General features: G+C 34.3%; 1 protein-coding gene across 2 annotated transcripts; it reads right to left on the reverse strand.

Moving 5' to 3' along the window:
- Window positions 1-356: 356 nt before the first annotated feature.
- LOC117326119 (hippocampus abundant transcript 1 protein-like) lies at window positions 357-24,562 on the reverse strand. Of its 2 annotated transcripts, XM_033882743.1 has the most exons (14): window positions 24,390-24,562; window positions 22,743-22,841; window positions 22,055-22,117; window positions 20,888-21,015; window positions 19,011-19,125; window positions 17,073-17,291; window positions 15,991-16,104; window positions 15,165-15,236; window positions 13,208-13,320; window positions 12,543-12,640; window positions 7,414-7,589; window positions 6,291-6,447; window positions 5,422-5,445; window positions 357-631 (listed from the first exon to the last, which is right to left on the reverse strand). In XM_033882743.1, exons 1-14 carry the CDS (start codon window positions 24,468-24,470, stop codon window positions 576-578), a joined length of 1,515 nt encoding a protein of 504 aa, XP_033738634.1. In that variant the 5' UTR covers window positions 24,471-24,562; the 3' UTR covers window positions 357-575. The 2 variants fall into 2 exon arrangements, with proteins under 2 accessions (XP_033738634.1, XP_033738635.1); XM_033882744.1 differs by lacking the exon at window positions 5,422-5,445.
- Window positions 24,563-25,360: the final 798 nt, after the last annotated feature.

Below are 25,360 nucleotides of genomic sequence, written 5' to 3' on the forward strand. Positions count from 1 at the left end.
TATTAAAGCACAAATAATTTTTTTTTCTACATTTACAATTTACATGGGACGATACAAAGTATTGGCACACAAAACACATAGCAATGTTAACATTGTCTCTCGAATGGCAGCTTGGGTCCAGAGTCCTTAAGGCTTGTACCAGGGAATCCGCGTAACACAGTAGTACTGGCACTGAAGAATGCGGGATCACATACCCCAAACACAAGCAATTCAGAACACAGAGGGGCAGACACGGCTTTAGTCATGTAGAGCATATGCATGTGCAGTTTTTTTCCCAATTCTCGCAGATCTACAAGCACAACGGTAAATATACCACAGTCAATGTTACAGAAAATGTTGTCGAGACAATTTTTTTTTCACAAAGACCGCCTTCATTTGAAATCTTTCACTAAAAACGTCTTACTACAGCAGACAAATCATAAACACATCCCCGACTCAATGTTTCTTCAGAAAGACTGTATTTCAACAAGAACCTTAAGTAGTAGTTCTTTTATAGTAGTCAAAAATGCGACAGCCAAACTAAGGCATATTTGAATGTCACTGGTGAAAGTGTGATGTCCTAAAGTCCACCATTGTTACACTTCCTGTTCCGATTCATTTATTAACGGCTCGTTTTCAATACTCCGATGACCTGCAAAACGGGAGAGAGAAAATGGTTAATAAATACGTCGTGAAGTCAAATATTATATTCTAAAAAATAGATAATTATGAATAATTATTTACATTCATTTATTCAAATCAATCAAATTTTTTGCTAGTTTTTTTATCAATCAAAATATTGTTGTTTTTAAAGTCAAAAGAAATAGAGTTTTAGACTTCTAGGTCTTTAACAGTTTTTAGTCAAGATTTCTTCTATGGACATATCTGAAGAAGCCCCATAAGAACTTTTAGTCAAGAATTTTTCTGGACATATCTGAAGAAACCTCATAGTCAAGATTTTTTCTGGACATATCTGAGGAAGCCCCATAAGAACTTTTAGTCAAGAATTTTTCTGGACATATCTGAAAAAACCTCATAGTCAAGAATTTTTCTGGACATATCTGAAGAAACCTCATAGTCAAGATTTTTTCTGGATATATATCTGAAGAAGCCCCATAAGAACTTTTAGTCAAGATTTTTTCTGGACATATCTGAAGAAACCTCATAGTCAAGATTTTTTCTGGACATATCTGAAGAAGCCCCATAAGAACTTTTAGTCAAGAATTTTTCTGGACATATCTGAAGAAGCCCCATAAGAACTTTAGGCAAGAATTTTTCTGGACATATCTGAAGAAGCCCCATAAGAGACAACACTGGCTGTCTATTTAACAATAAATTAATGACACATCAGTCCTATCATCCGCTGTGAATTCTATACACATGTACCCAAAGTCTGGCTAAGGTTTGGATGGAAAGAAGGACATAGACAGCTGGACAAAAAAGGCAAACATCTAAAATCCCCTCCCATTTGTCGCAAGATATTTCTCACACTTTAAAGGTCTTACACATAGCAAATATCAATTAAAGAAACTTCAGAATCGAAAATAAAATCAGAATTTGTATGATAATTAATTCAAAGATATTTTACACAGAATTTGTGTGATAAATAATTCAAAGGTTCTTTTTACACAGAACTTGTATTATTGTAATTACGGTAAACCTCCGGTTAGTTCGAACAAAATTAAATAAATATTGTCGGTCCTGTTCGAACTGTTCGAAATTATATGCTGAGAAATTAAACCTAAGTTCGAACTATCCGAGTCTAAATCGTTAAAATGACGAACGTTCGAACTATCCGAGTCGACATCATGGCGGACTGTCAAGCCTGCAGGGTATACGTAGTTACTGTAGCTTGAACGTTAGCTGGCCACAAACAACTGTTGATACGAGATAATTCTATCATATTTTGCCGTTCATGATTATTGTCACAATTCTAGAATTGCTAACATGTAATCAATTATCAACTCTGCTGCCTCCATGTTACTGCCGCGATCAGGTGCATTGTAAAGGCCCGTAAACAGTACATGTGTATTGGCGGAAGATGTAGTATGCGGAGTAAACCGTGTATTGGCGGAAAATAAAATGCGGAATGTTGACTGAGATTGCGATGTGTACGTAATTTAAATATAACGTTATGATTTGTTATCGTTATGTTAATAATACACGAGGCGTATCGTATTCGAGGGTTATGGTTACTTTTTGTGAGAATTTGTTGGCCCTGAAAAGGGCCGTTTTATGCTGGCCCTAAAAAGGGCCGTTTTCACAGCGGCAAGCTACCAGTTCTTGGATATGTTTTTCAGCTTTTCATGAATCCGATCGTTGATTTTTTTGTTTGGAGACCCAAATTTCAGTATGCAGGGTACTTCTAGTCCCCCACATTTAAGTTGAGACCGCTTTCTGGTTCCGGTGATATGGCATGTGATTGTCCCCCTGTGTGCTAAAAAAAAGTAGCACAACTGTGATATTTCCCTTGGTAAATGTCCAACAGTATGTTTGCCCTTCATAACTGCAACCGAAAATTTGTCACCAAACAAATGCCCGTCTATGTCAGGCTCTGTTGTTAACTCTTCACCGATGACTGGTGTCCAATACACTCTGTAAACGTGATATCCTCTGACGACACAAGCAAACTCGACTGGTTCCAATTTGCTCGTGATTTTCCTCATCTCGGTTACTAATTTCAAAGAACAGTCTTCCTTTATTCAATGTATTTTCTGAATTGATATCGGTACCTATAACCAGGGACATAACACTCAGTGGTTGTAATTTACCTGGACACTAATAGTATAACTACGCTAATCAATTACACAGGCTTGTCACAACGGGTGTTTTGTTAGTTTGGCCGAAACCTTGTGTCAAACCCCAATTTGTTATGTACAGGTAACACTAACTGGCAGTAATTAAGCAATAAATAAGGATGGTACATCAGGGTGTGATTGTAGTAAACAGTGGTTCACCTGATAATATACACATGACACCGGTATACATGGGGTAATGATCGTGTACTAAGCAATAAATGATCTACAGTTAATTCAAAGAGTTTTTATACAGAATTTGTACGATAATTAATTCAAATCTTTTTACACAGAATTCATATGATATACATACGTACACATGTACATGTATTCATATTTAATTCAAAGATTTTTCACATAGAATTCATATAATAATTATTTTTAAACAGAAACCAATATAAATCTAAGGAATTTATATGAATCATGTATATGCAACAAGAAACACAATTAACATTGAGAAGCCCTGGCAGGATAGTACAAAATAGACCACAAATCTTCACATACAAAAAATGTATATAGATACAGCATGCACTATATCCCTGTACGTAACAATCTAGCCCATTACCAAATACATATTTGTACAGCGACATCATCAAGCCCCGCATTCAGATAAACAGACCATCACAGAAATAATTGCCCTGAGTTACATAATTTCGCTCTGAATTGCACTTTTCAGTCGCAACAATTTGCTGCAACATGTCAAATAAGAAATGCTGTACTTCCTCGGGACATGGCCTCCAATATTTTTTTTTAAAAGTAAAATATTAAAATAGTGTTACGCATGTAACTCTAAAGGAAATTGTCAAAATGAATAAAATAAATTCATTATGAGCAACAACATTATATGCATGTACATTTATACTGACGATCATGTGCATAATCTTTTTTAAAGTTTTATAAAAATTGGTTGAGATAATAAACAGTATTACTTAGAAAAATGTCTGTCCACAGATGAATAGAATACTGGATTCTAGCTAGTTTAACATTATCATAGGAATGGTATAGAAACATCAATATTGTTCGGTGAGAATTGTGTGAGTAGCTAGCTGCCTAAGGGAATTCCTGGGATCTGTGCAAGACATCAATTCCGTATCTATATATCTTTATATATGGTGCAGCAAGTATACAGTGTTGTTGTGGCTTATATAATCTCTATATATATGTACATGAATTTATATTTCTGACAAAATAAGATACAGGAAAAGTTGTCTCCCCTTCAATGCCATCATATACATGAAAGGATTGCCCTTGAACTTGACTCTGACGACTTGACTTTGAAATTGAATATTACAACATTATCCATCAAAGCAATGAATTAATTGATTCATTTTGAGGTAGGGTGTCATTGTAGTAGCTGGTAGCTACCTCACTGAATGACATACAGGAGGCCTGTTGCATTACCATCCAAAGCAATTACAGTAAAGTGTCTTGCTCGAGGACACAACCATGACAGCACAGACTGGCCCATTTCTCAGCTTCCCGAGAAACACAAACCGACACAGGTAGGGAGTGTCGAACCACTACACTACTAGCTTTACATGTATGTAACCCAGTTATATATTGAAGATCAGGTGTTAATATTATTTAGTGTAATTAAGATTACAGATTAAGTTTAAAATAGCCAAGATGATAAATATTATGCTTGAATGACTAGATTTTGGGCAGCATGACACAAATACCCTTGCTGTTAATTATAAAATATAACCAAAGTGATCTTTAAAGTGACAATATCTGTAGAATTCAAACTCATTAAATGGGGATTTCTTCTTATAAGTAGTTCAAATCATCTTTGCTTACCAATTAAGGGCTTCTGATGAGGTTTCACTCCAAGAACATTTATGGAGTGAAATGTAATTAGAAGTCTTGACTCTAAGGCGAAGATGAGTGAAATTGGGGCTAAGAAATAGCGATACCAAAGCTTATACCATAAAATACGTTCCATAAACATACGTTTACGAGTTTTAAAACACTGCATGTTTACCTTGGTTACCTGATGTTTGTAAAGAATGCTACATAGACATAGGGAAATGGAGACACTTTAAATTTTCCCAATTAATGGAAAGTGTTAGTTACATGAATTGTTTTTTTCTTTTTTTTTTGAATATTATGCCCGATAACATTTTCTTACAGTGATTTTTACATTTATAGTCGGCTGAAGTGTGATTGTTTTTGTAATGAGGTGTACTCATGACTTTTCAAAACAAGAAGGGTACTGGTTAACCAAGGAATGATTGTATAAGTAAATTACCAGCTGGCCTGGCTGGTTAAAATTTCACTTTAAATTCCCAGATATTGTCACTTTGCAGTGCTCACTCGATCAAGAGATTCTACAATTATGGTATAGTATATATATATTTAAGATTTTACAAGGCAATTAATACTCTGGGGGGGGAAAAGGCCTGATGTGATCTGCATATGCTTCCTTCCTACTAAGGAGTAGACAACCAACTTCAAGGATGGTGGTCACTTGTTCAAGAAAGGAAGACATATTTAGATTATTAATAAGAACAATGGCCGATTCCACCAAGAAGCGAGAAGAAAATATATGTTGAATTCTCCACTGAAAGAAAACAAATATAAGAGAGGGATAAGCTTTTCTCCAATGAAGGGGAGACAACTAGGGTCAACATGAACGGTATCTACTCACTTCCTCGACTGGACAGGTAATAATCTGTATAATTCACATATTTTAAATTTGTTCAGGACTGTGTTAAACTGGAACTTAATTTTGATAATAACCAAATTATTTTTTTAAGGGAAACAACCCAATCACAAATCAAAGGTAGCATACATCTTTAATACAAAACTTATTATTAATATGTTCTTGAAAGTTTTCACCTGTAAAATTAGAATTAAGCATTTGAAAGAATTGAAAAAGTCTATAGAGGCATTATGTAAAGTGCCTTTAATTGACTCATGCAAAAAAGGAAACTATTAAATTTAAAACTGGTAATTAAATATAAAAACACTTGCGCCGAAATATTTGGTTGATTTTGAAAGCATAATTAGATGCAAGCAATTGAGAAAACAATAACCATGCATAGATCTACAAACTACAGCAGTATCATTGTCTATGTTTTTGTACACAATGCATTCTGTATATAAGAAATCTGTTGTATTGTTTCTAGACAGACTGTTAGATGAGAGATCTTATATAAAACAATTCCACTCTTAACTTCAGGCTAAACATGGTTTTTTGGTGACTTAATATTTTGGTGACTATTATAAATGTTGGATCAAAAGGTAAATTTAGACTAAAACGTTTATATCAGTACATACAAATGTAAATTGTCCTGTAGGCGAGCGACTCAAAAAATAGGTCACAAGCCATGGTAAAAGATAAAAACACGTACCTGTCATATTTTTGAAATACATTATCTTTAAACTCTTTGAGTAGAAACTTTGAAACATGCTAGTATATGATTTATAGAAGAATGAAAGATTATGAAAATTTAAGCAAATCATATTAATGTATTTTTCTTCAATTGATGATTAAATTCACTAAATATAATATACCTGATTCTTGACTAAAAGTTTCAACAGTTGGTGATGTACGCCGAGAGCTGCCCTTCCCCACAGAGCTGTGTGGACTCTCCGGCACAAATATAGCTACAAGCAATGCCATTATGACTAGGATGGTTCCAAATGCAAATGGGGGACCAGGAATCATACTCTGAAAAAAAAAAAAATAAAACATTCAATTAGAGTTGATAATGATAAGTTTACAAGACACCTTTTTAGACATGCGCCATATTTCTTAAATTCAGTTGATAAGCTTTTTAAAGGTACTACTTCTCCAACAAAAGAACAATGACAGATTAAAAATTGCTGTTTATTTTCATACAATATCTACATTTAAAATACATATTACAATATTACCAACCTAAAAACAATTCAGCATTTTGTCTTTTGAATATAATAAGTGAGCAAATAAATAATGCATTGCATCTGGAAGATATTTTATCTTTTAAATCTTTCCAATTATGTGGTACATTAAGTTAATTATTTGAAATTAGAAATAAATAGTGCTGATCTGTCTGAAGTAGCTGGAGCTTTGATGACATAGAGTCGCCTACGACTCAAAAAATATATTCTAAAGTCATTTGTCTTTCTTGTCTAAGCATATGATTCTAATGAGTTTAAAATATTTTTGAACATAAACATTGTGAAAATTGGTCACAACAATTCAATGTTTTGAATGATTATTGACAAATGATCAATATATAGATGCCAAAAGAGAGAATCCCTAAGATGAGGAAAATTTCCCCAAGAACATAAAGTCCAATAGCTATAGATGCCTAAGGAAATTATATTTCATAACACATCAACTTCAATCTATAGAAATGACCACTGGTCAATGCTTACAATCTAGAGAAATGACCACTGGTCAATGCTTACAATCTATTGAAATGACCACTGGTCAATGCTTACAATCTAAAGAAATGACCACTGGTCAATGCTTACAATCTAAAGAAATGACCATTGGTCAATGCTTACAATCTAAAGAAATGACCACTGGTCAATGCTTACAATCTAAAGAAATGACCATTGGTCAATGCTTACAATATAAAGAAATGACCATAAATGACCACTGGTCAATGCTTTCACTCTAAAGAAATGACCATTGGTCAATGCTTACCTCTAGAGGATTGACAGCGTTTGGACGTGCTGTGGCGTTTGCTGCCAATGGTTTAGCTGTTGGATATGAAGCTTCCTTTAAGTCTACTTGGAACAGGTAAAATATGAATCCAAACATGGCTGGACCGAATCCATTACACAGTCCACGGATACCAGTGATGATACCCTGTGCCACACCTGTAGAAAAATAATGATAATGTCAGTTAACCCCACAATCAGATAAAAGCTTGCACATCTGTTTATTGTTGTTGTTTTTTCTTTCTTCATTTCAGAATATTTTACTGCCCAGATTTTAGCACAAAGGGAAATTGGGCAACAGACATAGCCTATATATATACTAGCCATCTCCTGACACAGTACTAGTCCATTCATACCATTGAAGAATCCTTGGGTCACACTCACAGAAAAAAAATAATATGATTACTTACTATAGTCATATGTATACATGCACAGATTCATGTCTACTTTATGGTCAGTGAAAACAAGAATTTTCATTGATATAATTTGAACAGTGACTCTAATAGGTAAAATGTTCCTACCTTTTTGTAAAATTAAAGCTTAAAAGTTAATGTTTAATTAAATTCAACAAGAAAGTTCAGGATATTACAGTCCCCCACTAGATACATGTGAAATTATATGAGAAGAATCCACAAATGAAAATTTTGTAATAAATAAAGTAAATTAACCCAAACCCCAAGTATGAAGTTTCAGCGACTTATAAGAAGTGTATATACGATTATAGAGTCAAGACAAATTTTTCTTTGATGTAGTCAAAGAGGTCAAAATGTAGGTCAGATTGCCCTACTTTTGATACATGACACACTGCCTCACACAGGTGAACCCATACCTCAAGAACAAAGTTCTAGTGAAGTGTAAGAGTGATAGATCCAGACCAACTTTTTCTTTGCTGTAGGTACATGTAAGAGGTCAAAATGTAGGTCAGAGTGACCTACTTTTGATACATGACAAAGTGTCTCATCTAGGTAAACCTATATATGCCCCAAGGTATAAAGTTCTATAGTCAAGTGAAGTAGGAGATAGAGCCTGTATAAGGTAATGAATGGAAGGACGGACGGATGGATTGCCAGACGGACAGATTGATGGACAGACACAATGCAAAACTTTAGTCCCCCTGGTTAACAAAGGCCAATAATTAGATGTGTCAGAGCAACATGAATAGTCCTGTTAGTAACGAACGTAAAAATTTTGAAACTTTTAGTATTATTGGCTTTGTTTAGGCCCGAAATAGTCAGGCATTGTTAGTTGACCAAATAAATTATCAGCTAGCTACATAGCTAATCTGACTTATAGTTGGAACCCAGATAAGGTTGTTTACAGTGCTTCCTTTACCAGGAGATTCTCCAATTTTAAAAAAATATTTTTTTCTGTGATTTTTTTTTTACTATGAAATTCGCTCTGGTACTAGTCAAGGCCTTCCCATTTTGGTCCTACTATATGTTTGAGAACATTTTTAATTAAAATTCTAAGAATTAGATGGCCACAACTCTGAAAGAAATTCATTTGACAAGCATATTACCATTATATAATCAATGTCATAACAAATTACAATTTTATGCTAATTAAAGCATAAATGATGGAAAACAAAATTATGACAGAATGATGTAAGCACTATCATGGTAGAACTAAAAGTAAAAGATTAAAAAAAAAAAAAAAAAAAAGTAAAAGATTATGTGTCGGTATTGGTGACTGGCAGGGCCTGCATGATACCAAATACAAGTTGGTCTCAGATACACAGATGTATATATACGCGAAAGACTAGAGTCACATATACATGTATACCAATTTAACAGCCTCTTTTCTGTGGAAACATTCAGCAAAGGTAATCTATAGCTCGCCAAATAGCAGTAATGAATTCAGAGTAGGGCCATAACCTTGTGAAAGAATCTGTCTATATGTCAAAGGTCTGAACTTATACAACAGCCAACCACACTTTTAGTGGAGAATGAATGGACGATGGCACTAGCATTCTGAATAAACACCTCTATTTACAGCAATTTGTATACAATATTATCTGCATTATTCAATGTTGCTTTTCCATTTACAATTACAATGTCATAGCGTTTAGATTGAACAATGTCATTACTATGTACATTACCACGAAATATGACGCACAGACGAGCAAGGTACAGGGAAAACTTGTCTGTCGCAATCTCGTAATTACATGACTTTGTGCATGAAGCACGTGAGTCACAGTTATGGTCACACAGCACCAGTATGGAGTGTGTAATTTACTGTGGCTATTAAGAGGTACTATGAGACCTAAGTCACAGACAGGGCCAACATTAAACCCCTGTACCTCCATAACCAGACGCCCGAGGCCAATCCATAACTCGTACAACATCCCTGCTACTTCATTGTACACAGACAGAATAAAATGTATATAATTAACGTAAATCATGTGGCAGACAAATTTCATATGGTTTCATTGATGAATCGCAGTGCAGATTCGCATCAAAACAGACTTGCATATAAATAGTCGAGACACATCATGATTATTTACACAAATTATGGATGCAATCATGCAAACTTGTGGGTTTTTCCAAGGAATTATGTGTAGGAAGAAAGATAACTCCTGAAGGATCAATAAACTGTTCTGAGTAAAACATACAGATAGATATGATCCCTGTAGCTCTCATAGCAGTTATTTTCAGCAGGCATTGGGCTTTTATTTTGGAAAAGATAATTCCAACGATATCTATACACTAATGTACATAAGCATTGTTTAGAATAATAAAACCAATTTAAATATCAATATATATGTGTCCGAACTAACAAGGTTCCACAGTACACACAAATCCAGACTGAGAAAGTTCCACTGTACACACAAATTCAGTCTAACATGGTTCAACTATACACACAAATTCAGACTAACTAGGTTCCACTCATGATCAGTGTACACACAAATCGAGACTAACCATGTTCCACTATACACACAAATTCAGACTAACAAGGTTCCACTGTACACACAAATTCAGACTAACAAGGTTCCACTGTACACACAAATTCAGACTAACAAGGTTCCACTATACACACAAATTCAGACTAACAAGGTTCCACTGTACACACAATTTCAGACTAACAAGGTTCCACTGTACACACAATTTCAGACTAACAAGGTTCCACTGTACACTCAAATTCAGACTAACAAGGTTCCACTGTACACTCAAATCCAGACTAACAAGGTTCCACAGTATATTACACACAAATCCAGACTAACAAGGTTCCACTGTATATTACACACAAATCCAGACTAACAAGGTTCTACTGTACACACAAACCAAAGTGACCAGACTTATATATAAGGTTCTACTGTACACACAACCAAAGTGACCAGACTAACAAGGTTCTACTATACACACAAACCAAAGTGACCAGACTAACAAGGTTCTACTGTCCACACAAACCAAAGTGTCCAGACTTATATATAAGGTTCTACTGTACAAACAACCAAACTTAAAGTGTTAAGACTGTTCACAGAAACCATGCAAAGTTTCCAGACTTAAGGATCATCTGTGTGTGGATCAAACACAGTTTATTAGTTAAAGTTCTGCCTCTATAGAGCATCCTAGCCTGTTGGGTGTCCAGGAAATGAAGCAATATCAAAATGTTCAAGACAGCGTCCATATTGAACGTAGCATGTCAAGTCCAAATTTTAGCTAGGACCAGTGCGTTTTGGACCATGAGCAAGAATACTTTTGACCACAAACAAATACAGAGGAGCACACTTATTTGCATATCGCTTATTTGCATATCCCTGCTTATTTGCATAAAATTCTCAGGTCCCATGTATTCAGTGAAAGTCCTATCTTCATACAACTTTCTGTTAAGAGGAGATGAATTAACGAAGGGATACTTCATGATAATTATGACCTCGTCAACGGGAGAAGACTTTCTAATAATGTGACAAGATCCTGTGCAGTGTTTACTAAATAGTTCGAGGTCACTACAATAACTTTTTCATGACAGCAGCTTTAAAGTCAAACTTGAATGAAGCACTGGTTCAAACTTTATTAAGGACCATCTGTTGATCACACAAAACGCTATAAAGTCAGGTCCCAAGGAGATGAATTTCAAACAAGATTTCTGAACTAAGATGGCTGCCAAATACTGTTAAAAATAGATTTTGGTGAAACAATGATGGCAATAATTGTATTTTACTTGGAAAATATTCTAGCAATGATTGTGAAACAGTCTTCTTTAACTTAATTATATTACTACCATCTTCCCTGTTTTGGACTCCTATTCAGCCCAAGATGCTCCAGACCAAATTTTAAACAAATTTAAAGAATTTGTATTACTTCCTCTATCGGACCGTGTTGAAGCCCCAATTGATTATAAGCAGTATGCTTCTAACCGAATTTGATCAAATTCAACTCAGCTATTCTAGACAAGGAGTGATTTAAAGAAAAAGTTGACATACACACAAACTCAGCTGTTCTAGACAAGTTGTGAGATTTAAAGAAAAAGTTGACATACAAACAACAATTTAATTGTATATAGACTGGTATATGGGGCTAATGTTTCAAGGTAGTCCCAGTTGGAACTTGTTGGCAGGTATTTAACTTTAGGCAATACAGCTTTGTAAACATTCTGCAGTGAACATGTTTACATGTTAGTGTGTATGTAATTACATAAATATTCGCTGAGTATTTATTTTCACAGTATATTTAATGAATTAACAGATATAGTGAAATGTCCTTCAAATATTACCCATTATCCAGTGTAGTATGTATGGTAACACCCCTTCATCCTAAAGGAGATATTGTATTCAACCTAAGAGGCACATTGTGCACTTAAAATGACACCAAATGGGCGCCCTTAATAAAGCCATGAACAGGGAAAAGATATCTGGGTGGAAAAAATAACTTTTTGTTTTCCATTTACATGGCTTTATGTAGTGAAAACACTCCTTGTCAAAAGACTGAAGATTGACATATATATTGGCAGATCAGGGAGGTGAAGAACTGTTTATATATTTCAATAAGCACACCCACCCTCTTTTTCTGAAAAAAAAAGATAGGGATGCACTTATGGGGACAGGTGTGCTTATTGCTATGTCAACACAGCATATACATGTAGATAAAGTAGGAATGTTAACTGCCTCCTTACCTTGTTGGTCAGCAGAAGCATGTGATGAAGCAAACGCACTAATAGCTGGATAGGTCACACTAGACATGGCCGCCATACATCCGGCCACCCACATAATCCTGTAAATAGAGGTATGATTGTAATGAGAAAATTATACTACAGACAATTTTCAGTGATGCCTACCTCCTAGAAAGAACAACCATACTGGGTATTGCTACAGGGATTCATGTCCCCTTACCGACCCCCGCTGTAAATAGTAACAGTGACCTTGATCTTAACCTAAACACCTCAAGGAATGAAGCTGCAAGCACTGACAAACTTTTGCATTACGTATATGTACAAGACGGAAAGGAAACCTATATAGCCCCCCTCCCCCCGGTTTCACCAGTAGGGGACTAGTAAGCAGGTCATGCCCTTTGAAAACAAGGGTGAAAGGCTGAAATCAAGTGTCATATAGCAATTTCCATGTCATTTTCATTATTTGTTATAATCAACTCAAATGAAGAACATGAATATGAAATCAGTTTATAGAATCTCATTCATAAGATCTGTACTTGGCCTGTCCAGCAGATTTGAGTTGCTGAAGCTGGGACAACCAACAATGCAATGATATGAAGTTAAATCTTGTATACTGTATTAATGAGGTGGCAACTTAAAAAAAACATGCAATATAGATGTTAACTCACCAGTCCTGAGATCCAAAACCATAGCAGGCTAGTTGAATGATCTCAAAAACCAGTCCAAACATGATGGCTCCCTTGTGACCAAGATACTTCATTAAAACTGTCAATATCAACGTCTACAAAAAAAAAAAAAAAAAAAAAAAAATTTGAATCAACGTTACCTGATCGTTGCCAGCCACATACCTGAAGAACATACCAGGTTTTTACATGCATCATTATTTTTTTGTTCTACATTTGTGTTATTTCAGCAATACCTATTACATATTCCCTCATAAAGATTTCAGACAGCTGGTAGATTTGACAAAATAGTTGGTAGAATGTATACATAGTGTAATATTGGCATATAACCTCATATAAAATTGACAATTAGCTTTTTACCGAGGGCGATGTTCTATCAATTTACCTATTTAGTGGTGTTTAGTTTAGTTCCTCTTTGAAATTTTGAAGTTAGAAATTATAGAAATTTATTTTTTGATGTTGATTATTTCATCAGCAAATTTACTAAAACAATATTTAAATTCATTTATTCTTTTATGGTAGATTATTTCCCCTAAAACTCATATCTGTTCAATAAAATTTACTTTCATACCCTAGATGGAGGTAAACATAATCCTGTTTCTATTAAAATATATTCCGAAGGCCCAGAGACCGTCTGTTCAGCTTTTTAGAAGAAAGGTATCCTTACACATGTTAAAATGCTGTCTTTGATCAGGAATACATGTACTAGGGTAACATTTTTTGTTGCTGTTTTTTTTTAAATTTTAAATCAATACCTGGTAAATCATCATTTTGATTGTGAAATGAACAGTCACATGTCTGTATCATTACTTATTCAGCATGTTCGTTGGCATGTTAAATTCTAGAGGGTAGAGTACAGTTTGATAAATTATATATTTTACTAGTACAGTGGAACCTCTATAAACCGAACATGCATGGGACATGACTATTTGTTCGGTTTACAGAGGGTTCGGTTTGGAGAAGTTGATGGAAAAATGACCGGTCGAATTCCGGATATAATTGGTCGGACGATGGTTTTATTAGAATGTACCCGATTACAAACCGTGCCGGTATCACGTAGACAATATTTGGTTTGTCTGAATAATATGCATATTATGAAAGTTAATCAATGTATCTATTGCAGAATATATAAGAAAGGCAAATGACTATAACTATAGTTTTAAACAGTATTTTCACATGTACAACTACACTTTACGATCGACCTACATTTTGTTACATCCGGTGAAGCTTCCGTCATGTGGATGGGGCCGATAGTCCAATACGGAATATTTTACATATCGACTAATATTAAAGGGTGTGAAGATGTTTTGTTTCAATATCAATTACAATTGATCAGATGATGCTGGTCGTATTTCCGACATCGCTGTTGTCTAAAAAAATATCACAGGCTTCATTTACGAAAACAACCCCCTTTGGGCCTCATTTAGATTAAATGCGAAACTCAGGCTTCTAGCTCTACTTGCATTGAGAAGATAAACGAACCGACGCGCTTCAATGAAGTGTGGCATTGTTTCATAATTGTTGTGTTGATTATACACAAGGCCATCCGTCATAATGCCCCCTTGGGATATATATTGGATACCTGTACAAATCACATACGTACAATGTAGGTCCCGAGACAATAAAGCTTCACACAATACCCGTCACGGTTGTTGTTTCACGGTTGACTGGCCTGACCTCGTGTCATATTCGCTCAGGTAAGGCCGGTTTTCAGAAGTAATTTTTGCTATATTTTAACAGGAACCTGACACAAAATCAGTTCGGTGTTCGGAATTCAGAGGGATCGGTATTTGGAAGTTTTTTAATACTATAATAAAGAAGGACCAATTCCGTACAATGTCAATTCGTTCGGTATTCAGAGGTGTTCGGTTTTTAGAAGGTTCGGTTTTCGGAAGTTGCACTGTACATCACATTGTTTCAGATGTCAAACATCAATACTTACTTGAGCAATAACGGAGAGAACACCTACTAAAGCTATATAGGATGCGACAGCCTCAGCTGAGAAACCCATTCTCTGGAAAAGTCAAAAAGTTATAAATATAATAAAAATTTTGTTATAATTCCCTGTATACAGTAAAACCTTGATATAAATCCCATGTTTATATACAATAAAAATCTTGATATATTGACCCTTTTTATATACAAAAACCCTGATATAATGCTGTTTACACAGTAAAACAGTTACTTAACTTGCAGTTAATGTTCTTTCATTGTTCATTTTCCCTCTAATCACTTGCATTTCTTTATGTCCCCCTTCATATAATGCCATAGGATGGCAGCATCAAACGATTTGTTAACAAAAATAGCAGCAAACATGTTATAAAAAAAGACACAACGAATGTGAAGAGTAGATAAAAACAGAAAACAATCTTATACAACGATCATACATATATACATAGCTGACATTAACCCTTTAAACCCCAAGAAACCTTAGTGAACTCTGCCATTCATTCATGATTTGAAGTCCAATATGATCAGTAGGGGTGAAAGGGTAAAGTGTATGTCCCTAACCCTACCCATTTTGAATGTATCATTTTTTAAAAAGTTCTATCATGATACATTAGAATACTGGATATCAATGAATTTGCACAAGTCATTCAACCTGTCGTCATATGACCCTGGCTGTTGCCGGGACGATAAAACTCCCAAAACAAAACAAACGAGTCAATCAAACTTGTGATGGTATGGTGTTCTGAGATAAGAATTCACCTATGTACATTCAATGAATGTCATTTTGGAAAATTTTAAAAGGAATATCATGAACTCACCAGTCTAAGGTAGACAAAGAAACAGGAGTACTCCCCAGCCTCGGGGAGATAGGACAGGAATACAGCTACACACAGCAATAAGATGAGCTGGTCCTGGCCAATCTTCTTCAGAGCCTGCAGATGTTGGAAACTCAATCATTACCACATCAATTTTAACATTAAGATGCTGTAATGTTTTAAAACACTGAGTATAAACCGCAAATTAAATTCTAAGAATCTGACACTTTTATACATGTAATTTAGCAGAGAGGTTATGAAGCAATCCCAGTCGCTCACGTCACCTTGGAAAATGTGTTCAAAGGGAGACAACTCTTACAGTCTGGTTTTTCAATTTGAAAATATCCAGGGCATCCAGTAGACCCTTGAGAGTGTTTTTGACTCTTCAAAATCAGATTTGACTCTTGAGTTTGAAGGAGCATGTCTATTTGACATATGTTTTGACCCTTCACATTTCTGAGAAAAGGTGATTTGACTTCTGAAATTGCTAAAAGTCAAGGGTCAACTGGATGCCCTGCTAATCAATGGTTCAATTGTTGTTTCAATATTTTATGTCGCCAGGTCATTGACAAAATAAAGCTTAGGAGTGCTAAATGTAAATAAAAATAAATCATGAATTTCTTCAAACACTGATACCTTATAAGAATACCTATAATAAATTAAGTATAGAAGTTATGTTAAGAATGTAAATGCTCTCATTGTAAAGAATTTTCAAATTACAGAACAAAACAGACAGAACTGAAACTGTGATGGATCTGAAATGTAACAATCCTTTTGTATTTTCATAAGAATAGAACAGTTGTACTAACACCTCATTTCTGATCAAAGGTCACTTCCCTTTCCAAAGGCAGGATGCAAATCATTAACTTAGTACTTAATTTATATCGACATAAATCGCCATTGCACACACACACACACATCTATATATATATATATATATATATATAAACATGTACATTCTTTTTAAGCCAAAATTAAAAATAAACAATTTAAAACAAAATATTACAATGATTCCTCATTCTATCTCTTAAAATTATCTTGCCTAGTGTAATTTTCCTATACTAATTCTGCAATGTAATCCTTACCCCAAAAGGGTCTGCCTTATCCCAGGAGATCTGGGACCCCCAGGTGGCTGGCCGGAGTTTCTCCGGAAGGGATTCTGGCACAGCCACCAAGATAAAAAATATGTCAAGTAGAGCCACCGCTGTGGCTAGCCACACGACTAAGTTCTCACTGTAGGCCTGTTCCAGGTACGATCCTAGAGCAGGACTTGTTACCAAGCTAGCAGCAAAGGTAGCGGATACCTGCACAAAAAATACACAAATAATTAACAAAGGTAGCAGACACCTGCACAAAAAATACACTAATAATTAACAAAGGTAGCGGACACCTGCACAAAAAATACACTAATAATTAACAAAGGTAGCGGACGCCTGCACATAATATACACTAATAATTGGCACCTGCACAAAAATATACTCAAATCACTAAGTCTACAAAGGTACAGTGTTCCAGCTAGGATCTGAAAAAGACAGTATTTGAGCGAAAAATTGGCATTTTTACACACAATTGTTACTTTGGGGTTGTGTCTGTGTGCTGCACTGCTTTGACAAAAAGTGTGACCTTTGTCTTTTAAAAATCTGGAAGTAATTATTGTCTGTATGACAAGAAACCAAAAGAAACCCTGCCACATTCATGTGACCTTGAACTGACCCGACAGTTGTATATGCACATGCGAGGCAAGATGGTAGAGGAACAAACTTCATTGTTGTAAAAACTCCCACTCTGAATTATGTCTATCCAAATTTCCTTCTAAATATTTTTTACTCTAACCACACAGTAAAAAACCAACCTATATAGTGGACATGTATCGAAACTGGATAAATTAAATTTTTTGTAGCATTCTCATGTATACATGCGAGTTTACGATAAATTATAGTTTCCAAAACACCTAGCTCGGTATCTTTCATTCAGAAATGGGCAAACACCGTATCATACATGTATGTATTTGTCAGCTGAAGATTTTAGCAGATAATTATTTGTTTCGGAACAATCAAAAGTCAATGTAAACGCCTATCCATTATTTCACAACAAGCACTGATCATATTTGAATGAAGCACATTTTAGTTAAAATTACACTTGTGGTCATGATTTATGCATGTTTAGCTATCAATTTTAGGTAAATGCTTCGACTTCTGGAACATCATCGATGCCTAATCAATTAGCTTTGTTATTCATTCGGCTGGAATCTATAATCGTTAGTATCTTTTCAACTATGATAATGTTGGTGAAGATAAATTATTGTACAGTATCTTTTTTATACATCAATTCCACATGAGAGTCTTTTCCCCCCGAGAAGAGGACATCATTTTTACAAATGAATATCTTAAACCTTAACACTTTAATTTAATTCTATGGTATCAACATTAATTTTTTTATCTCAATTTTTATTATCTACCTGGTTGATATTATTATGTTATATCAAATACTTGGTAATTGAAATATTACTGTTCAAGTCAAAATTAGCCTGTCTAATACAGAAATAAATTTGGTAGTTTCCACATATTTTCTTGCAAATATGAGCTTATGTTTAAGAAAATAAAATTGAATCTTACACTAGCAAGATAATTATATATATTTATCCTGACTCATAACTGTAGTGTGTGTATGTATCACCATCTTTTCTGGGGATTGAGAAAAGCTGGACAGGTGAACAACATTTCATATATGTTTGGGACTTGGTGAACAGAATCAGCATGCAAAATGCAGTCTCCCTTGACAAGTAAAGAATCATAACACTGTTGAACTGATGATTTATTATAGAATATACTTTCAAGCTCAGGTCTTATATCTATATATAAATCTTTTTTACATATCCTGCAATAAGCCCCAGGATTAATGCATACCTTCCAACTCAAAGTCAGGGAGGTGGACTTATTCCAGGATAATGACATTATATTTATTGGATGGATGGGCTTATTACTAGGAATGATATAATGCTGGATAAATACAATACGACTTACTAGACCATAGGCCTGTCCTCGGTCTTCTTCTGCTGTTACATCAGCTACGTAAGCAAACACAACGCTGAACGTCACAGAAAATATCCCCGATATGGATATCATAGCGAAGTACCACCTGTCAATGAAACAACACAATAAGAAAATATATTGTTTTCCTATGTACAGTAAAATGTCTTCCTGAAATAATCAAAACAACAGACAGATTGCAACAGATTTCAGTAGAATTTTACAGATATGTTTTTTCCAGTATATCACCTTTATATAAAGAACAAATCATCAATTATCCACAAAATGCACAGGTGGGACACGAGTTCATGGACAAAATGTTTATGCTATATACCTGTATATATTACAATATAGTCAGAACCAGTAATATAAATATAGTATACTATTGGACCTCTACTCCAATAAAGTGACTTACATGTGATATGTCCTGGCGTTGTAGTTTTCTAACAGAGGCCTATATTCATCATATACTGGTGTACATTTCTAATAGTGACTAGCATTTGAAATGTCTTTCACAGTTTGTCTTCAGTGATCTATCTTTGATATATTTTTTGTAGTGTTTTAACAATGACCTACATGTGATATATACATGTTGTTGTTTACTAGATTAAAGTAATAAGGCCAAAAAAATAATAACACATCTTTTAGGATACCTTTCTCAACATCCCTACCAATTTTCAGCTCAATGGCACCAGTGGAACTGGTGAAGTTTAAAATGTCTTTTTCAAGATGGCTGTCATGGCAGCCATTAGTGTTGGGAATCAGATGTGATTTCCTAATCGATTAATCGGCATAATCGGAGAGCCCCTTCCGATCGATTATCGATTATAATCGGATAGTATGTAAATCAGAGTTATTTATTAAATGTATTATGAATATTTGAAAAATGTATTGTGAATTCATGATTAAAAGTTTAAAACAATATTAACAAGTTTCCAATGAACATACCAGATTAATAGAAATAAAAGAAGTCATACGAGACGTTGTTGTTGTTATTATTTCCCATCCACAATCTGTATAATACTCATATTGTAATTGGTACAGAAATCCAGTATTTGAAACATGTCAACGTAATCCAAAACTAAAGCCATTGTTCCAAGTTGTAACGTAACAGACCAGTCAGTATGTAACTTTGGGTTTTGTTTACTTTAGCATGAATATCACCGGCAAATGTTGAAATTCAAATTGAAACTGAAACAAGTCACTTGATACGCCATCATACAGGAGAAAAAAAATATGTCAACTTATCTTTATTAACATATCAGCGAAGGCGACAAACTGCCGCCTTCACATTGAGGTTTTCTTTATTTGGAGGCCCTTTTTTACTTTTCCAAATCCAAAATATTTCCATACTAAAGGTACTCGCGCCTGGGTGGTGGAATAATTCTGCCTCATGTCTCAGGTGCCTCCATTTTGTTCAAGCGTATGAGTTAAACAGACGCTTTATAACTGTATATAATTTGAGTGCATGAAGCGTTTTCGTGACCGGAACAGTGACTAACACAGAAACCAACACAGGGCACTTATTCCGGAAACGCCGCATTTTTTACCGGAGATATTTTCAATGGAAATTTCACTGATCGATTATGAATTTAACAATCGATTGTCGCTGTATTTTGGTTATTTCGATTAATTTTCGATTATAATCCATAATCGGCCCACCACTAGCAGCCATCTTGGATTTCTGAATAACTCGAAAAATACCTGTGGACAGGACCATTCCAGAATTATTTCAGGTAAGTTAGAGCTGAATTCCAATGGTGAAACTTAAGAAGAAGTTTGAAATGTGAAAGTTTATGCATGGCAACAGCAAAAAATGGCAGGTATAATAACTTATGTTTTTTATGAACCAGAAAAACAAATGTTCTTACATAGGACTGATCTTCATCAGAGGGATTGGTGCACACGTGAACGACACGGTCAGAAGGAGGAACGTCTTCCTACCCCACACGTCCGACAACGCTCCAATCAATGGGGCGCTGAGGAAGGATAGCATCCCCTGCAGAAAACAAAATAGACATTATGTGTATACACAAGTTAAATTTATGATGTTTACATGTGTGGGAGCATCGATCTTAAAAAGTAAACACAGACAATATGGTACTGCTAAGTAATATAGGAATCAATGCAAATCCTAAATAAGATTCAATGTATAAGATCTGTTATTTTCTCACAAAAACACTGCTTTTAATCAAGTGATATAACTATAAAATGTTTAATGAAAAATCGTATAAAACTTTCTCTTATCTTGATAATTGCGTGAGGAATGCAACTTTTATATGTTGAAAATTTGTAGGTAATTATTATTGGTACATAAACATACAATAGATTAATGAGTTACCAGAAAACAATCATTGTCTCCTTAATTATAATTACCTGGATATGACAGCAAAAACAAAACAATGTAAGATTTCTTTTTTTAATATTCAGTTATTATACTTGAAAATCCTAAAAACTGGAAATTTATTTTTCACATGAATATTGTAGACTGCTGAAACTAAACATATAATACCAATACGATTATTTATTACATCTGTAATTTCAAGATGTTTTCATTGGATAATAAGCAACAAAGTTTTACAAATAATGTTATATTTTTGTGCAGAAAAAAAGTGTAAAATTATGACAGGGAATGGGGAACATGTTAGGTTGCTAAATCTTTTGTCCTCAAATGAAAAACAAATTTAAAGATTTTGGAAATCAACAACGTCAACAATAGAATGACACAATTTTGAATGCACCCTTAATTTGGGACGAAATATACAGGTCAGAAAATCATTGACATCAATGGATATCAGGGCTTTTTCTGGGGGCTTCTTGGGGCCGTTTATGGGCCCCATTCCCAATTGGAATTATTTCATATTTAAGCCAAATTTCCAAAATTTGTAGTTTACTCCTGAAAAAATCTTTCCCAATTCACCAATTTTCTTCCCAAAATGAAACAAAAAGGCCCTTTCCCAAACCAGTCAGAAAAAGCCCTGGATATTGTAACTGTTTCTACTATCCTCAGATTACATAGTAAAAACATATTCACTTACCTTTACACCAGTTATTAACCCATTAAGTAGGAGGGTGTGATTGGGAAAAGTCTCGTTCAGGACCTGAAAAAAAAATGTACATAATTATATATCACCTGTAATTTAATTTCAGTAAACAGTAACTTTTCAACATGAAGAGTCTGAAATAAACTATTTATATACAGGATTATATTGTAAGAATAAACTGCTTTAAAATTCATTATTGGTCATTTCTCAAACAATCTTTGATAGAAAGAGAAATATCTAGACTACTACAGTATTTTGAAATCGGTAAGGTTACTGGTATACTGTTGTAGAAAATTACTTTTAGATGTCTAAGCTTTGTTCAGAAATGATATTTTAACCTATTAGGTTAGTACATTACCAAATGTTTGTTGTTTTTTTAATGTACATATATATATATATACAATGTATGTCAAAGTTGCATTGAGCTACACTAACAGATTTAAGAACTTTGCAAAAAGGTAAATTGTTTACCTGGTAATGAATTCATAGTCAATTCACTGGTAAAATTGTTCAAATAATCAATTTTAAGGTCAATTTTGTTTTAGGATTTTCGAAATCTCTAAATCTTAAGCTTATATAGTCAAATTATGATGATCAACCAAAGAAATTTATGATCTGTTAGTCATAGTTTGATGTAAATTATTCATCACCCATTCAATGATTAATCCAAACAACAAATTACCATAATCATGGGGGACGTCAACAAACCCCAGGCAAAGAATTCTAAAAATATCACAATAAGAGCATGGTACACGCTGGGCTGGCTCATCCATCCCGAGGCCTGAAACACACAAAAAATAGACATTTTACCATATACTGAATGTAAAGTTTACAACAATTGTGAAACAAATTATATCAACTTATATTTATCACACTTGTTGGCACAGATGGAAGCGTGAGGGGTCTTACTGTTGGAGGAAACTGGATTATCAGGGGAAAACCAACATGATTGTGCATACAGATGACCCATACCTTTTCATGTCTGAGGAGGAATTGAACTCTGTTAGCCTAGATGAAAGGCAAGTGTGTTACCACTGTGCTGTCAGACTTTTGGATACCATACAATGTAACATGTAATTGTATGCAAAGGACACCACAAATAGAAATTACTAGATATTAGAATTTTCATCAATCTAAATTTAAGTTATAACTATTGACTTGATCGTGAGGTGTCACGTGAAGAAATTTTCCTTATTGTATGAAAAATGTACATATACAGCACCACATACATTAAAAACTGTACTATATACTAAACAATATATATTGTATCATGTCACTATATAGTTTTATCTAAAAAGCCAAATCACAAGGTCTGCAGTTTATAAATAACATTGTACAGTAACTAGGCTGCATATTGTTGTTTTGAATAATAATCTATATAGCTGTGTTAAAATCATTAATGACTAAACACAGGGCTTTTTCTCACTGGTTTTGGAAGGAGCCTTTTTGTCTCATTTTGGGAAGAAAATTGATGAATTGGAAATGATTTTTTCAGGAGTAAACGACAAATTTTGGGAATTTGACTTCAATATGAAATAATTTCCATTGGGAATGGGGCCGGGCCCATTAACGGCCCCAAAAAGCCATGAAACAAGTAGGAGTCCCAAATAATTTGTATCAGTTACATTACTTATATATTAATTGTTATACCAGTATAGGAATTTACTTAATAATTCCACACATATATTATATTATATTATATATTATTACCGACACACATCTTTAATTCAGTTACATACATTACAATGAACCATGCTCAATTCGAATATGTTTTTGCTTTTATTTCCATCAAAGTATTATCTCCAATATAAAAACAGTATAACAAGTTTATAAAGCCCAACGTCTACAAAGCAATATTCAGACCAGCTGTTACTATCATTGTGATAAATTGATAATGAAATCAGTATGCCATAGGCATTTTGGCGACAATTGCTGTATAGCAGCTCTATTCTAGCTTGTCAAAACAGGGCAATATTGTTCCTTAAAGTGAAACAGGCAATCCTTTGGCTTCGACAAAGGCAGTCAACTCCGGCACTCGTTTAAGTTTTAACAGTACTGTACGTACCCAAACTGGTAACATATTTCGGACAGATCGGTTCGGACATATTATTATATTTCTGGTTTTCCAGAGTCAGACGGGAAACCTGTAATATGTGTTTAAATAAATTACAATCAATTATAAACATTATATAATCGAAAGTGACACAAGGTACAGTATATATATAGATAAGGGGATTAGTAACAGGGCCAACTGACCGAACTGTTATCCTGCTGTGCAAATAATATCGACAAATACTATCACCGAGATTCAAGACACAGATCAATTTACCGTTCCGTTTTCTTTTAAATGTCCTTTCCTCGGTCCCCATATTATCTTCCCGACGATCCGTTTCTTTCTTTTCCCTGGCATAGCCGTTAAATATTGGTCAGACTACTCGTATAAACATCACCGTTTCTCGAGTACCAACAGGAAAACTACCTTGACCCTTGTTGCCGATGATAGATCCGCAGTTAAGAGTCACACGCCTATTTCCGGTTTTGCAAAGTGTCCAAAAATAGAACAAGACGATTAAAAAATCTTTTCCTTTTTTTTTCACTGCTGTAACATGCAATTTATTTTTTGTGCTTTCCGTTTAAAAAGAATGAAGCATAAACTGGGTACGTAATTAGGCCTATAATGTTTATTCCTATCAAAATATTAATATCAACGGCGAACGCCGGGTTCAAGCCTATATTAAGGTAAGGGGTTCGAGGCGCAACAGGGAAATATTTTTTTCGGAACTTTTAGTTTTTATTTTATTTTTCTTATTAGGCAATGGTTTTGTAATATATATCGCAGTTATATTGTAAGGGCGAACCATTGATAAAAATATATGGAAAATAATGTACACGTGCGCCATGATTTATATTACTGGTCTAATATTTTTACTATGGATGGTGATTTAAACATATTTTATTTCTTTCAAAAGTACAAAAGATTAGGCACAATTTATTACATCACTAAGGCCCTCTCCACAATAAACAATATATATACAATGTCCAGTAATGCTTTCAGGGTAGGGATAGTGATCGAGTGGCCTTTTCTCGTCCTATGATAAGACTTCTAAGGTTCATGGTTCACGTCCCTTCGTTTTATACATACATTAAACTTACTTTAGAATTATGTATTTGAATGTTTTAAGTATATCAACATACATGATTTATCTGAAAAATCTTGTATCTTACATATATGTATATAATTTTGTACGTGTTTATTAGAAAAATCATATAACTTACATATACACTTATATGGGAAATCAT

This window comes from Pecten maximus, chromosome 4 (assembly GCF_902652985.1).
Source record: "Pecten maximus chromosome 4, xPecMax1.1, whole genome shotgun sequence".
Lineage (NCBI taxonomy): Eukaryota > Metazoa > Mollusca > Bivalvia > Pectinida > Pectinidae > Pecten > Pecten maximus.